Raw genomic sequence first — 17,785 nt, forward strand, 5'->3', positions numbered from 1 at the left:
TAGCTGTCCTCCTTATTTATCCATTGCATCTGGAAAATAAATTATTTTCTTTTTCTTTGCATATTTGGTACCACTCTCACTTGCCCAGTCTTCTTTCTTTTCATCCCAGCTTTCCTCAGACTGTGTTTACCAGACTTCCAGCAATCTTCTTACTTTTGGCCATTCCACATCTTCCATGTGTGGTGTCTAAATCCAGGCACAAGATTCAGACTGAGGCTTTCAGCAGCACGTAGAGTAGGAGGATGATTTTTCACATCTTGCATATGGCACTGCTGTTCATACATCGCCATATGTCATTCATTTTTTTCTCAGCAGTATGAAATGGTTGGCATTTGGTTGGTGGTACATGGTAATTCACAGATCCTCCATGTCATCTTCTACCATGTTCACAGTCATTTATTCCAAACAACATGTAGAAGTTTGTCCCTGTCCTTGCTGAATTATAGCTTGTTTATCTCACACCATTACTCCTCAATAAGTTTATCTGGAGACCATCACTGTCTCCAAGATGTATTAGCTGGTCAGCAATGTCTTGCAATTGTCAACCTTTTCATATTTTCAAGAATTACTTTCTGAATAGGTTGTCCAGTCACAACCCATTGCAAAAATATAGGCAGTATGTTTGGAAAATAGTCTGATCAAAGTGCTTTGTAATACTTCTTCCATTCATCCCGTTTTCTTTGACATCCCTTATTCATCAGCCATTTCCAAGAACAAACAAGCTACAATGAAGGCTACCAGCCTCTGTAGATGTTGAATCCTCAGCTTTTGCATCAACAGGGAATTTAAAAAGTTACTAAATTACCACAACTTACCAAATTACAGTCTTAAGCTCAGGCTGTGTAACTGTAGGCAGGAATATCTTTTGCCTACTCCACCTGTTAAATATGACATGCCAGTTTAAACACTTCATACTTTGGTTTTAATCATGGTAGTTTATTTTAATATATTTTACTTTTAATTAAGGCAGATTACTGTAAGCCATCTTATAACAGATGACTCTGCATAGTCTGAGTATATCACTACTGTGACGACTTTTATGGTGAGGCAGGTTTCTTTTTTACCATCCCTGATTTCTAACTCAATGGCAAAAACTGAAGCCAGGAGGAATGTTGCCAGAGACCCCCTTCCCCAGCAGATACTAAAAGACTGAAGATTCCCTTTGGTGCCTGGAGGTCCAGCTGGGGCTGGGGCTGGGGCTGGCCTGAACCCCACTGATGGCTGTGGAGTGAGGCAGCAGAGTCCAGGCTGGCTGCAGCCACTCTTTTCTCTGGCATATCTTGTCAAGTCAAACTGGGAACTGCTCTTCTCCAGTTATAGGTTAAGACAGGTACTTCTGACCTAAAAGTGAAGCCTAAAACCTGGGAAAATCAGCAGGGTCCCACCATTCATCTGGACATAGTATGAATTAGCTTATGTCCCTGTGTTTTTTTCAAACTGCCATCCACATTTCTCAGTGTGCAAAGAAGTAATTTAGGGACAAGTTTGCTGACATGTCTAGATCTTGTGAATACTTTGCTGAATTAGGGATGTTCATTTTTGACCATAGGAACAACAAAAAAAAAATTAATTCTACAACTAGGTTGGGTTTAAAATAACTGATTTATAGTGTCAGCTGAAAAACAGAATTAAAATTCTGATTTCCTATTGCCTTCTTCATTAAAAACTACAGATGTTTGGTCTGGCACAGATGCTAATATATCCATCATAAGTTTCCCTTACACATTAAATGCTGTTTAAAAACTGCCAAACCTTTAAAAATAATGTTTTCCTCAAAATATCACAGTGTTACCAAACAAATCATTGGACAACAACCAGCGCTGTCTGAACAAGTTTTTGGCGTGACTTTTTCTCCTTCCCAGAGGCAGAGTGGAACCTAGGCACTCAAAAGAAAATTGCAACATAGCCCTTTGCACTGCAAACTAGCAATGTGTTTGCTGTTCCTTCAGAAATGAATACAGCTTACTCGGGGAGAAGTGGCTCTCTTCAGCTGCCAAGTTCGTGAAAAGCATCGGCTGTGTGAAACCGCGCTGGAACGCCGGGCGCTGCCAGATATGGGCAGGGACGCGGGGCCAACTCCGGGAGCTTATATTTAGCCTCCAGTGCTGGCAGGGGAAAAGCAGGTAGAAGTTATGAGAGTGGCTTGAGCTTGTAGCACACTGTAAAAGGAAATGACAGGCAGCCGTGTGTGAAACTCGCAAAAACAGGGGCAAATGAAAATCCCTTCTTACAACGCCCATCGCATCCCACCCTGCAGCATGCCCCTTCTGGGATGAGAGAAAGGAAAAGCAGTCAACAGAGAGATCCAGGGAGGGATGAGTGGGAAGGAGCAGCTGGAAATGTCAGGCAGGACCCAGGCAGGGTTCTCCTGAGGCTCAGCCTCCAGTGGAGGAAAGTCAGGGGGAGGAGGACGCCCTTACAGGGCTGCGGAGGAAGCACAGGAGCAGGTGAGCTATGGAGCACTTTGAAAGGTACCTGGAGGGACCAGGGCTCATAGCGGCACCTTACAGATGTAGAGAAGTTCCAGTCACTTCTTAGAAACACGAATTTGTTGGACACACACCTTCCACATGGCTTGCCTGGGGGAGAGTTGTGTTGATGGAGAAGTGAGCTGAGATACCTGTATGGGGCCTTTACAAATACAAAAAGTTGGAGCACCACAGATGGGATCTGAGGTCAGGGACAGTTGGGAAAGAAGGTTGGAAGGAAAAAGACAACAGAAGAAGAGGGGAGGTCAATGTGTTTGATGATAGGAGTGAAAAGCACAGGAGGGCAAGTGAGAGAGGACTGCTGAAGGTTAGAGACCATGAAGGCAGCAGGCAACTAAACCAAGCAGGGTAGCTGGCAACCAGCACAAAAAACCTGAGGGTGTTCAGGCCAGCACTCAGCAGTACATGGGGCTCACTTGTGCTGTGCCTCGCTGCCAGCAAGGCACCTGGCCTGGCTGCTGCTTAGTTCTCTGGAAGAACATGCTGGTAGAGAGTTGCAACATATGCCAAATTTATACACCCAAAAAGCATTCATTATCCTCCCTATCAAGCATCCAAGTGTTTGCTATGTTCAATAAAGCTGAAGAGTCAACATTGGTTACATATCGAGAGTTTCAAAGACAGTAAAGCAGCCCCTCCACAGATCTCCCCAGTGCCCTTCAGTCCACACACAGAAGTAACACACACCCCCAAATATTTGATTTTGTATAGTATTTTTCCACCAATTTTTCTGCTGTCAGTTAATAAAAGTGTGAAGCTTACTGAGTCTGTTTTTTATTCCCCAGCTAAGCTTTCTCACTCTACCTGTCCAACTGTCCCTCTACTGGCTTTTCATGCTAAGAAGCATGTCCTCCTTCAGCTGGCTCAGCTGGCTGCCCCCACGTACCTTCCTCCCATCTCATCCATCTCTTTTGGAATATTTGGCAGCCTCCTCTAGCAGGTGTCACCCATCTTCCTGCTCCAGGCCGTGGCATCTCCTTCCTAATGCCTGCACAACTCTTTTGGTCTCCTTAAGCTTCCTTCATCTTTTCTGCTGTTTTTCACATTCCTGTCAGTATGTCCCCTCTGCCATTTTGGTTGGGTTTTCTTTAAATTTCTGCTCTGTCATCCTCCCTTCTCCTCAGCCACAGCTGGGCCCATTGCTCCCATTTTCCCTATATTCTTCACAACTTCCTTGGCACTCAGATAGGTCCCCACTATGCCCTGCAGTTGTATCTCAGCTGCTTGTGGTTTCCACCATTCATCCTTTTCTTTTTTCATACTGCCAAAGCATTCCAAGAGTGCGCTGGAAGTACATTTGATTTTTTGTCACTCCATCTGCTCAGCTTTCCCAGTTCAACCCTGCACAGCTCAGTTACAGTCCTAAAGCATTTTGTGGTTTGTTCCTTTCATCCCTCTTCTAAGAAATGAATAAAATTATCTGGTTTTATCTACCCTGAACAGACAGAATCCTAGGCATGTCACTTTCCTCATCATGCTTTTTTCTTCTCCCTTTTCTCTTCTCAGTCCCTCAGTTTTTTGTGATATTTCTAAGCAGCCATGCATCTTCAGCAGTCCTTCAAGAATCACCTGGCATTTCTGTTCCTCATGTGGAAGAGGGATTAAGAGCAGAAGTAGGTTCCCAGGCCACCCCTCCTCATTTAGTATACCAATTAGTCCTCTCATCTCTCATTAGTCAGCACTTTCCACCCAAAATGGAGCTTATTATTCAGCTCCTTCACCTGCTGGTCTTCCTCACTCCAGCTCTCCTCCTGAAAGATAATGTTTCCAGCCCCTTAAGGAACCCAAACACAGAAGCCACTATTGTATGGAAAAGAAATAGACTTGAAAAACAAATGGTGGCAGACTGTTTTAGGCACCAGCCCTTGCCTGAGCAGTTCAAAAGCAGCAGGTAGAGCTTGCAGCTGGCACACATCACACACATCACACAACAGGGTGTCCAAGTTCCCCCTTCACCACCACAGAGCCCAGTGAAATCCCTGCACACGTACGGGCTTCTTGGCTTCAGAAGAGTGCTGATGACTCAGATAATTTACAATGTTTTTTGGAAGAGATGAGCTGTATCCATAGGAAGTCAGTCCAGAGAACATATTAATATTGAAAACCAAGTGCTGTACAGCCCTTTCCTCTTCATTTTTGGTGCTCCAATATACACTTGTGAAAAGTATGTTACAGGTAATGCAGCGTTCAATGAACATTCATTTATGCAAAGAGTAACAGAAAGCTGTTACACTTTTATTGTCTGCATTCAAGGGCTCAGTGGAGGGCTTTGTCAGAGGTGTCCCAAACAGTCACAGGTACCAGCAGTTTGGCACTGACATCCTGATTTTCTTCAAGTAGTGAAGTCCCTCCAGAGAAACGTTTACATATATGAGAATATACTGGAAGTTCAGAGGTTAAAAAAAGGAATCTTGTCTCTATATCTACATGTAGAATGTATGTGTGTGTGTGTCTATATGCATATATATATACATATATATATATATATATATATATATACATATATATATATATGTATGTTTGTGGTACACTTTATCTATTGGGCCTGGGTGGTCTCTGAAGACCTGGGGAACACCAGCAGGAACTGATGTGACTTCATTTTAGGTCTGGCTTCGAGAGAGATGGTGCATGTTGTGAGCTTCAAATAAATGACATCCCCCAAATAGGCAATAGTCTAGAGGTGTGCAGAGAGGGGACCAGTCATTTTCAGGTCATGAAACCTCTGGCAGAGAATCCAGGGGTGGATTAAATACATTGGAGTAAGTCTGGATGCTTTGTGAAAAGCCCAAGCTGAGTTCCGAACTTGTAATTTTTTTTTTTTTTTTTTAATCAGTAAAAATAGTAGGTTGGATGTGCTTTAACTGAATTTTTGCAACTTTCTGAACATTGTGTTTCACATATGGTTGATCTATATATTATGAGTAAGAGTAGTGACAAACATCACTAAAACAGGAGAATTCAAGTGTATGCCTGAGATGTTGCAGTTGTAGCTTTCTCGCCAGAAAAGGAGAAACCTGAAGAGTGGTAAAAAAATACATATTCCACTGGCCCGTGTTCCACTGGGACAGCACTCCTAGAAGCAAATGATATTTTAGCTTGTAACCTTAGAAATTTAAAGCAGATTTAAAACATGTTTGCCCCAAATGCACCCACTATGCCTTACTCCATCTTCAGGAGGTTTCTGTATGTCACTTGGCTGTTCTGTAGCATGGTAAACATTAACCTAGCACGGGTGATTGCTGGAGGCTCTCGCTTTTAAGTGCTTCTTTTCCACAGCATGCATAAAATCCATCCAAAAATCACTTAGTGATGACAATCAGTTTTCAATTTTGTCTGCTGATGTGAGTCATAGCATGTCATAAGTGAGATGAGCCTGGGTTTCTTAACAGACTAACTCCACACGTGACCACTCCTCAGCTAGGGAGGCTTGGGCTATGTGCACCAGGGGGAAATTCATCTTAATAGCCATTCGTGTCATGGTACACCTTTACTGTCCTGGCACGGCACCCTCCCATCCTGTCCAGCTCCCCTGGTGCACAGGCTGGGGTCTGTGCCCCATGCCAGCAGCCGTGGCGAGCAGACCCCTGCCCTCCTCCTCTTGTCATCCTCCTTGCGGCTTTCTCCCTCTCTTCAAAAAACAGCTTACCCAGGGCATTCTGCTTCCTGGGAGGTTTTCTGGTGTTTCTGAGCTAAAGAGGATGAAGAGTTCCTGGGAGGACTTTGGGGCAGGGAGACCCTTTGGAGGCCAGACAGGGTCAGGTGCTCCCTGGGGTTTGCTCCAGAAGCAAACTTGCACGTACAGCACAGGTTTGGCTCAAATGCTTTCAGTTCAGATCTGCAACAGGTCTGGGGGGTCAGTAGATGAGCAAACCGTGCAGATATAAATATTACAGCAGCTAAAACCAAATTTTGCTAGCACACATCTCCTTCTGTTGCACTGAAAGAAAGACGACTCTTAACTTTTGCCAGGTCTTTTGTGAAAACAGAGGAAAGCAAGTCACCACTTTTAAACACAGCTGACAGCCTGCTATTTAAATGCCAAAACAACCCTTTACTGATTTTTAAGTGGAAAAAATGTTCTCCTTATATATAAAAGTAAATTTTGAACTCTTAGTTTGCTTATCAAAATACAGGAGCCACTCAAGCTTTCTCTCAAAGGTCTCTTTTTTAAAATCTGTTTATATGACATTCTTGCTATCACTGTAACAAAAAAATCTCCAATACTACATTGTTTCAAAAGTAAAAAATACAAGAAAAACATCCATCATTCTCCCAAAGCCTAAATCAATAATTTTACTTAATTGAAATCATAGGGTCTGTTCAGGATTTACCATGTAAGTGCTGAATTGCATGTATAATCATTATAGTAGGGCACTGTTAATTTAAACAGAGTTTGGTATACTTTAAAAAAATAATTTGAAAATGCATTATTAAATAGTAAGATTTTTTTATTAGTAAATTGCTCAAAAATTGAATTCCAAAAATAAAAAGTAGTGAACCATGTTGCCACCATTGCTGATTAGGGATTGTGGTGAAGTCTAGGACTATGAATATCAAGGCACTGTTTAATTCTACTTAATTAAAATACTTCTCATTCTCTTTGTTTCTTTTCCCCTTAAATAGATATAAAAATTACAGAATGTTTGTGTGTGTCTCGTGTATGTGCATGTATTTCTTCAAAGACAGAGATTTATATGTAGAATGACTTTCATTTCAATAGTTATATGTCATCATGGTTTATATATATATATATATGTAATATGTGATCATAGTTTTAAAATTAGCCTGTGACTTGTACCATTTTCTGAAATACTGGCTCATTTTAGTTTGTTTGCCATGATAAAGAATGTACTGGGGAGTTGATACTGTGTGTGCACCACATACCCCAAGCATTGCTGACTGTGTCCCCGCAGTTCAGGGTGACACCAGGGGGGTGATTGCATTTTGTCTGTGCCTGCTCTGTGCAAATTGTACTTTTTGGTACAGGCCAGAAAGGGCTACCCCTGACCAAAACAGACTGTTTCACAGGACAGCAGAGAGTTGGCTGGGTGCTGCATTTGCAAAAGCTCAGTTTAAAAATGTAGGATATTATGGCAGACATTCATTGCCAGAAGGCTGGGATCTAAATTCCTCAGGTGCAGCAGATCTATAGGAGTCTTAGGAGGAACCTACTCCCCTTTTGTGACTGGGAGTGCTGTGCAAGACCTAAATGAGGCCTCAACCTTGTGCTGGATTTCCAGACACACTCCATTTTCCTGACTGTGCATTAAGCAATTTCAGTGCAGGCTTAATGGCCCGGAGAGTCTTTCAGCATGATCTACGACTGAAAATGTCATTGTGGTCTCCCAGTGTGAAGCACTGAGCACCAGCTGAAGACATCTTCTCTGCACGCTCCAACCAAGCCAGCGTGTGCTGCACGGGGACACTTTCTCTTCACAGTGCGTTTCTGTGGGCACAGCCACCCACAGCTGTGAAACACAGCAGATTCTGAGAGCATATTATTAAACATTTTGGTTTCTCTTACTTTGTTGCCAAGTAGATACAGCACAAAACACAGCTCTCTCTCCAGAGACTGAGGCAGATTTTTATCTGGTGTGCATGCACCAAGATGCTGTGGTTTTGATGCTGGTAGTAAGCTGAGGAATACTTGGGCATGCATGGGGCTTTCTGACTGGGAAGGCCAGTCAGAAACTGGCTGGAGAGATCAGCCTGACACTTGAGAGTGAATGGCTAATAATCAAATGCAAAGCAAAACCAGAGATTGATCAAATGGTTTCATACCTAGATACCTAACAGGCTCACCTGCCTTATTTCAGTATGTTTCTCTCTTGGGAAGATCCCAAGTCAGATGTTAGTACCAGTCATTGTACATCTTAGGTGACAGTATGTGTAAAATTTAGTACTCTTTAAAACAACAATTGCAAATACCGAATCTGCCCAACAGTACTGTTACCATGTTTCTGAGGTGTGTTGTCATACTTGTAATGCAGTTACAGTGCTGACAGGTAGAGTCTCTGTGACAGGAGGTGAATAAAGCACTGCAATAGGTACAGCCTATGCTTATACCAGTACATCCCATCCCATGTTGCTCTTCATGTGTCCTGAATCCCTGTACCATGCCTGCACGCAGCATTCAGGCTTACTTGGCCTTTGAACCTGTGCTTGGAGGTATGAAACGAGGTCAGGCTGAGCTTGTGTGGCTGGGACTTCAATCACTTTGCCAAAGAGGATGCATTTAAAGTTACTCAGCTGTCCACAGCCTGCAGTCCCCTAGTCACAATTTCCCTGAGACAAACACTGCTGCCTGGAAACACAGTTGTTTAGATGAGTACCTTACAGGATGTTAGTATCCTCCAGGATTTTACTCTACACTGTGAACTGGGCTCCCACAAACAGGCAAGTGTAGGAAAAGCAAGTAGGATTCACAGTGCATTTCTCAGCACAAATGTTTGGGACAGACAAGTCTGCACTGTGGGATGTTCAGCAATACACACCCTCCTTCACGTCTGACATTCATGCAGCAGAACTGGAGTATTGCACCATTTGTGGACCACAAAGTTGGACATTGCTTAGGGTTTGTTACAACAGCATGCTAATGGTGGTATAGCTGGTCAGCTCAACCCTGGCCAGTAAATTATTATCCACTCAGTGAAAAGTATTGTATAAATTAGGCTTGGTGCTAATTCTGTCTGCATGCTGAAGGGTCTTGTTTATCTGTAGTATTGTATTATTTTAGTGAGAACAGGCTATGGAGCCAGATGTTTGCTTCAGCTGGATGCAAATATTCTTGCTCTGCCTGTCACCTTCAGCAGCAGTTTGAGCCTGTTATATGTTCTGGGCTGAAATCGTGCCTGCTGGAGAGGCCACATGAAGCAGGCCAGGTCTTTAGTCAACAACTGGTTGACTGCAACTCCTGTGACAAAGGGAGTCTGGATTAGTGGTTTCACTTGGCTTGTCAGAAGATGGGAGCTGATGAGATCACTGATCTAGCTGGAAAAAAATAAGTCAGCAGGGGGAAATTATCTCAGCCTCTTTGTTGACATTACTGTAGAAAGCAGTTCTAGAGTTGAGCAGTGTACATTGTTATTTTTAATACTGTCAGCTAGGAAAATTCATTGCACCTTTATTATATCATATGTTATTGCAGGTACCGTTTTGGAAAGGGCAATTCCTGCGATATGATTCTGATCTTCTGTGTACTATTTTTGCACAAGGGCAGTTCTTGAGACCTTGCCTGCATTGGCAGCAAGCTGGGATATGAATTTACAGCATCCTAGTTATTTCATGTTAATTCATCTGGTGTTTGTCTCTGCGGATGATATTTCACTCCACTTTGAATGTGAATCAAGCTGTGCTTCACAGATAGCCACAAAGAAAGCTGGTGCAACATAGTTTGCCCTCTGTACATTCACACCCTTTTTCACAGGACACTAAATTCCTCTTGCAGACAAGTGCTCCAACTCAGTGGGGTGATTTCAGGCTTAAATCAACCTGAGTGGGACAACACTGAACTGATAGTGTTACAGGGATTCAGCTATTACAGTGCAAGCAGAAACCTTAAATCAAAATCCACACTTAACCTCAGAAATTCCATCAGAGCATGCTTCCACTTCAAATTTTCAGCCACCCAGTGTACAAGGCTCCCATATATCCTACCATGAGTCATTACCCATTTCAGACAGTCTTTTGTGCCATCAGCATCAGGAAAACATTTTGTTTCAAAAGTAGCCTTCAAAAAAAAAAAAAAAAAAGGCTACTCTCGGATCCCCACCATTCCTTTAGTCCAGCGTAGACTAAAACAGGTGAATCAGTAGCCATCAGTGGGAGCAGAAAACTTCAGTAGGAGAGGGGAAGTAATGCCTGAGAAGGGAGAAACACCCCATAGCCCAACTTTGCCACTAAGGAAGTCTGCTCCCTCTGGAAGACAGTTTAATGCTTTATTGGTGTTAATTGTGGGAATTAATGGGCACCATATATCTTGGTGCAGTACTCAGCCTCCCTGAGGTGCAGATCTGTTGTTAGTGGTGTTTTGTGTGCCTCTGCATTAAAATGGCATTAATAAAATGCCACCTTCCACACAGAAGTTTGGAACTTCACAACCTGTAAGTGGCATTTTACTCAGAGAGATTTTACTCAAGTATCAAACACATACAGAGACATACAACGTTCAAAACAATAAGGACAGAAAAGATGAGAGCCACAGTGTGCTTTTGTTCTCTACTTTCATAGATGGGTAAAAGTGCAAAAAGAAGAACCAAAAACCTCTTTCTCAGTCATTCCCCTCAATTTCTCTGATGGAAGAAGTCTGTTTGGATATCCAAGCCTCATATTACCACAATAAGATCAAAACTTTTAGTGCAAAATTGAACGTACTCCTCACTTGTTTTAAAAAGCAAGCAGCAGGCCTTGTTTCAGGTGAGCAATTAAGCCAAGCAAATAAAGAACTGGTTTGTCACTCCAGGGACCAGCAGGTCACTTTTCTGCCCTCTCACAGGCTCTAGGGCTGCTTAAATCCCTTCTCCTCCCTCTGCTTTGGTCTCCCTCTTTGCAGTCAGGAGCAGAGCCAACACTAAGCCCGGGCAATTCATCAGGGCCCCTTGCTTGAGCAACCACTTAACAGGGGAAAGGATGCATTTCTTTTTTGAGCTTTGAAAATGGTACTAAAAAGAACTGTTTCAGTGCCTGCGCATAAGTAGTATTTTAAAATGAGGTAAATTATTTGATAATTTTAAGGAAGATAAAATTTTTCTTTCATTTTCACAACTTCCTACAAATGCTTTTTTTCTGATGTATGCTCTGCATTGATTTTGCAGAGGATGTGTAATTGCAAGACTTGTTTCTGAAGGAGGAAAATGAAACTTTTTATAGCATTTTCAAGCTACTCATAAAAGTACAGTATTTAAGCTAGGCCTAATTTATTGGGTTTACTGGAAGTATTGCTATTGTTATAAGGTTCTGAAATTAAAGGTAGCCCATCTCAGGCTGGAAAACCTGTGGAGATCCTCAGCATTAACAGTAATTTTCTTCTTCATTTTCTTTGACTACAGAACTCAGAATGTCTGTTCTCAGTCCTCCAACATAAGGTAGGAGTATCTCCTAAATGCAAAGCAGCAGAAAAAGAGAATGAGAAAAAAAGTTCGATTCCCATTTTGTCCAATACCTTTCTCCTATCCCTTTAACATTTTCCTTTGACCCTGGACCTCTTTTTCTTAAAAAACTCCCATCTTTCTGCGTACTTCTTGTTAGCTCGTGATTGTAGCCTGACTGTAGGGCACGACCGGTGAATCATAACAGCAAATGTCAGCAGGAAAAGATCTCCAGTAGCCCATTAGCTGTTTGAGCTCATCTTTATTATTTACTGAATGACCGTGAATAATGAACAAGTTGCTCTAAATGATTACAGATTTGTGGCTAAATCTCTATTAAAAAGGGAAAATCAGTTGAAGCAATTACAGAATGTATTTACAAGGAAAAAATTCCCTTTGTCTCATTAATATTACATGTAGTAGATGTAGCAACAGTGAGAGAAATAGAGGTAATTGGTGCAAATTGATTAGGGATGCAAAAAATGAAAACTCTGAAATTACAGAGAAGTGAAAAAAATTCTCTCCAAATGCTTCCATGGAGATATCTGCCCTAGTCTCTGTGGGTTAGACTTATATGAAAATCAGTGAGTTGCAGTGTTGGAGATTTTTACCCAAGTTGCGTTTACAGTCAGTATTTAGAGTTAAATTAAGTTAGGTAAATCCCATCCTAGCTAAATACAGCTAATCTTTTGACTGCAAAGCCTAATTTGTGCTTGGGTTTGGGCCTAATTTTTTTCTGAGGAAACTGGATCAGGTCAGGAGTGCCACTGGTGCAAAAGTCTGCAACTTTAGGCATGTCCTCCTCAATGTAAATGATAATTCCGTAGCTATCATATAAATGGACAGAGAAATCACAAACTGTACAATTGAAGGAAAATACCAGCTCCTAGTACACAGATTGTGTAGCAAACAACAAAAGGAACCTATCCTAAAATAGGAAAGTATCCAAATATTTTTCTCTTGACTTTGTGGAGCACATGTGGTGACGCCTCTTCATGCATTTACTTGAGCAGTTCTCTAAATCAGATTCCATCTTAGGGTAGTCTGGAAGATTATGTAAGAGCAAATTGTGGTTTTATCTTTCCTGCTTAAAAAAGGAATGTGATATCAGAAGTCATGTTATCAGGCACTATCCAAAGCCTTATACCTGTTAAAATGTCATGTTCAGCATCATATATAACTAGCTCTAATTATCTTCTCTCATTGCACAATCAAAGGTTCTCCAAATTAATATGGCTATTTGAGTATTTTTAGGCAAGAGCCTATTAATGCTGGGGGGTTTTTTAACAAAAACATGCTATAACTAAAGCTCATGATGGAAGTAATTTGTAATATTCAATGACCTCATTTTATTCTGTTTTGCTCACTCAATGCTAATGCATATGATGCCATGTGAAATTCGCAGACAAGCCTGTCTGCAGGACTCATGGGAGCCATAAATGGATTAAACCTCTCACTCCCTACTTTGGCAAGTGATCAGTTACATTTAAATAAAGGTCAGTCTGTCTTTACAAAGAACACACTGAAAGCAAGCTTAATAGCTTTCCCTACTGAGCCTAGAACACAACTATTTGAAGAATAATTAGCAACGGGGTGCCAGTCACTGATTGTGCTTTTTGCTTGATTTTATGTCTGGGGAGTTCCAGTATTCCCTATTAGCTTTAAGAGGGGGCACAGTGCTAGTTATCAAATTGACAGTCTTGACCTGGCCTCTGAAAGCAGCTGTAAAACACTGTTGGGGAAAATTAAGATGAATGCCAAAGCCAGGTCTGTAATACTGCTACAAATTGGACATTTGAGGTCCATGCCACTACTCTAAATAACAAAATAGGCAAAATATCTGATATACATGAGAGTGTGGATGGACTTCATTACACTAAACACCAGGTGATAAGGAGGTACACCAGCTGTCCTCTTGTCTCATCTTATGAGCCCTGTATTGTGACTTCTTTATAAAATACTCCATATCTATTCTTTTCAGCATAACAGAGTGACCAGCTCTGCCATCTGTCAAAATACAGATTTCAAGAAGGGTGGAGTGAATCAGCAACAACTGCCCCTACAGTAAAAGGTGCTGACCACAAAAGGGTTATTTTGTCAAGTTAATTAAATATTTAGCCTGTATGAGGCATATGAGAATAAACATGGTTATAGACTCACAGCATCACAGAATGCTTTGGGCTGGAAGGGACATTCATGATCATCTAGTTCCAACAACCCTAATATATCTTGTGGTGTTCCAGTTCTTCAAAATACCTCATTTGCTTGGGGTTTATGGGCTGGTATTTATATCTCTGGTAGCAAAAGTGATAATTGTCTACAGGGGAAGAGAACAGAGCTGATACAGCAATTTTGGTACTCTGCAGACAGCCTGAAATTCTAAGAGAGATCTGTGAATTACCTTGACATTCCTGACTGGAGCATCAGCTTCAAAAGTTCAGTGATTGCACTTCAGTGTTATCAGCAACTAATTTAGCACTGATCATTTTATCTACTACTACCACAGAAGATGGGTAAGAGAAAAACACAGTGGACTGACTTTTGGGAGTTTCTGGAGATAATCCAAGAGCAGACCAGAGAAGCAGACAAGTGACAGCAAAATCAGCAAAAGAATAAGGAGGAAGAGGAATTAAAATACAGCAAAGAAGCTGGGATTATATGGAATAGATCTCTTAAGTAAAGATGAACATTATAATAAACTATTATGAGAAAATGTTACCATCTCACATTTTAGGTGTAATACAAAGACTATATTCTGTTTATCTCTGTGTAAATCGTCAAACTACATTTACTTTAGCTCCTCTTACCTGGTAGATGGTCAATGGCTGCATTCCCAGCTCAAGATCACTACCAGAGAGCAGAGGTCTGTGTCCTCCAAATGCATCTTCACAACATAGAAACTGTAAGAGGAAGATGACCAACCAGGGATTAAAATAAAAGCATGCACTTTTCCTTATTCACCTGCACTTGGGGGTTAAAGACAGGATTTTATACCATTCCTTTTGTGAATGGTATATCCATTTTAAGAGTCAATTAAATACATTGCAAAATATAGCCATTGCCAAGAAATATAGGGCTGTATTTGGTTTTATAAGCTCTCATATATATAAAGAAGACTAATACCTTAAGCAGCTCCATATCAGTTTTACCATTCTCCTTCTCTAAAATTTATTTGTTCTTTTATTTGTTTGTTTCATTTCTAGGATTTCTTTTTCCTGATGGAAAATTTGTACAGGAAGTGGAGAAATCAGTAACTGATTTAATTGATCATTTTCAGTTTATGTGGAATTTTTATTTTTTACAGATTTTCTACAATGAAGTCGACTAATGCTCTGCTTCCAGCATGGGCACTTCAAGGTCGTATTTCTTTGTTTTTCACCACAGGTCAGACATCATCACCAGGAAAAACTAATTTGAAAGCATCTTCCATCACAGGCACTCGGAAATAATGAAACGAAACAGCCAAGCAGAGTAAAAAAACCCTGTTTATTTAACCCATGAATCCTGTGCCAGCAGTGCAGAACTCTCCCCAAGCTCTGGCAGTAAGGCTTGCTAGGCAGGTAGGAAATGTGCTCCTGTGGTTTACACCTCCATAATCATTTCTCTCTTCTGCAGGACATTTCCTTCAAGCACTGGCAGCATCCAACTGTGTCTCCTTTGAGCCTTTTAGTATGTGGACGTTATTTTCTTCTATGTATTTCGGGATTTGAATACATTAAACACTGCCTTTGTTCTCTGTTGTAGGTCATGGGTTGTATGGGACTTTTGAAATGTTGTCCTCCTGGAGAAAAACTAGAGAAGACCAACACGTTAAAGAGAGGACTGCAGCTGTATTTGCAGACTCCATGCTCTCATTTTCTCTCACCACTGCCATGTACCTGGTCACTTTTGGAATAGGTGCCAGTCCCTTCACTAACATTGAAGCAGCCAGGATTTTCTGCTGCAATTCCTGTATTGCAATTTTCTTCAACTACCTCTATGTACTCTCCTTTTATGGTTCCAGCCTGGTGTTTACTGGCTACATAGAAAACAACTACCAGCATAGTATCTTCTGCAGAAAGGTACCAAAGCCAGAGGTATTGCAAGAGAAGCCTGCATGGTATAGGTTTCTTCTGACAGCCAGATTCAGTGAGGACACGGATGATTCAGAGGAAACGAACACTTACGAGAGTCATCTTTTGGTGTGGTTCCTGAAACGCTATTATTGTGACTGGATAACAAACACTTACGTCAAGCCTTTTGTAGTTCTCTTTTACCTTGTTTATATTTCCTTTGCCTTAATGGGCTACCTGCAGGTCAGTGAGGGGTCAGACCTGAGCAACATCGTAGCGACTGCGACTCGGACCATCGAGTACACAACTGCCCAGCAGAAGTATTTCAGTAACTACAGCCCGGTCATTGGGTTCTACATCTACGAGTCAATCGAGTACTGGAACACCAGTGTCCAGGAGGACGTGTTGGAGTATACCAAGGGCTTTGTGAGGATATCTTGGTTCGAAAGCTACTTAAATTACCTTAGGAAACTCAACATATCTACTGGATTGCCGAAGAAGAATTTCACTGATATGTTGAGGAACTCCTTCCTGAAGACCCCTCAGTTTGCCCATTTTTCAGAGGACATCATCTTTTCCAAGAAATACAACAATGAAGTGGATGTTGTGGCCTCCAGGATGTTCTTGGTGGCCAAGACAATGGAAACCAAGAGGGAAGAACTTTATGACCTCCTGGAGACCCTGAGGAAGCTCTCTCTCACCTCCAAGGTGAAATTCATCGTTTTCAATCCATCATTTGTGTACATGGATCGTTATGCCTCTTCAGTGGGAGCCCCCTTACAAAACTCCTGCATTAGTGCTTTATTTCTGCTCTTCTTCTCTGCATTCCTGGTGGCAGACTCTCTGATCAATGTCTGGCTCACTCTAACTGTTGCCTCGGTTGAATTTGGAGTTATAGGTTTTATGACCTTGTGGAAAGTGGAACTAGATTGTATTTCTGTGTTGTGCTTAATTTACGGAATTAATTATACAATTGACAACTGTGCTCCACTGTTATCAACCTTTGTCCTGGGCAAAGAGTTCACAAGAACTAAATGGGTAAAAAATGCCCTGGAAGTGCATGGGGTAGCTATTTTGCAGAGCTACCTCTGTTATATTGTTGGTCTGATTCCTCTTGCAGCTGTGCCTTCAAATCTGACCCGTACACTGTTCAGGTGCTTGTTTTTAATAGCATTAGTCACCTTCTTTCACTGCTTTGCCATTTTACCTGTGATACTGACTTTCCTGCCACCCTCCAAGAAGAAGAGGAAAGAGAAGAAGAATCCTGAAAACCGTGAGGAAATAGAGTGTGTTGAAATGGTGGATATGGATAGCACCCGAGTGGTTGACCAAATTACAACAGTCTAAGTTGATTTGTTGGTTGCTTTTTTACACTAGGTCTTACTGAGAAAAAAGAAAAAAAAAAAAAAGAAACCAGTACTGACTAAATGTGTGGGGTCAGGAAGATTGGAGGTTTTCCCCTCCCTCCTCTAAGCTAAATCCAGGAATATTCAAAATTATGGGAGAAATTAAAAATAAATTAAAAAAAAATAAAAAGAGCTGGGGTATTGTACCTTGCTCAGTTCCTGTAACAGGTAATATGGGAGAATTTGCACACCCATGCAAAGAGAGGTTAAATTTTAGATGCATGAAGTAAGATCTAATGGAAGGAGTTCGGTTCTTAAGCAGTCTTCTGCATCGCCTGTACTGCAGATGCTGCAATTATTGTGGCTAAACCAAATCATGTTGAAAGGTCAACTGTCAAGGCTGAAGTAGCACTAAATGTTCGCTGGATGTAAAGGCTTTACAAACTTTCTGCACAGCAATAACTCAAGTCAGTGAGTCAGCTCTTATAAGTCTTTGCCATCACATTTAATATTTCTTTTCTCCCCTAATCTAAACATTTATGCAAGACTATATTAAAGATAGCAAACTGTACTGGGAAAGAAGGCAGTACTCAGCAACCAAGTGCTTTCCAAACACCTTTATGTTATTAATCACTTTTTTTTCTAAAAGTATCATTATTTTAAAATTGAAACCATCCCTTGTAACATTTTTAATCATGGTTTTATAGCTGTTTCTTTTTCTTATAAAAACAAAAAAGAACAAAAAAAAAGAAACAAAAAAATCCATGTGACTCTGTCACTCTAGAAAATATATAATTCTATTTTATACATGT

General features: G+C 41.2%; 1 protein-coding gene across 1 annotated transcript in view; it reads left to right on the top strand.

Moving 5' to 3' along the window:
* Window positions 1-17,484, top strand: part of PTCHD1 (patched domain containing 1) — a 33,716-nt gene extending 16,232 nt beyond the window's left edge. The window contains exon 3 of the mRNA XM_041399837.1: window positions 15,320-17,484. Coding sequence (XP_041255771.1) covers window positions 15,320-16,974 — 1,655 coding nt within the window. The 3' untranslated portion in view covers window positions 16,975-17,484. The remainder of the gene's footprint in view (window positions 1-15,319) is intronic.
* Window positions 17,485-17,785: the final 301 nt, after the last annotated feature.

Source organism: Onychostruthus taczanowskii, unplaced genomic scaffold (assembly GCF_017590055.1).
Source record: "Onychostruthus taczanowskii isolate IOZ18803 unplaced genomic scaffold, ASM1759005v1 scaffold17, whole genome shotgun sequence".
NCBI lineage: Eukaryota > Metazoa > Chordata > Aves > Passeriformes > Passeridae > Onychostruthus > Onychostruthus taczanowskii.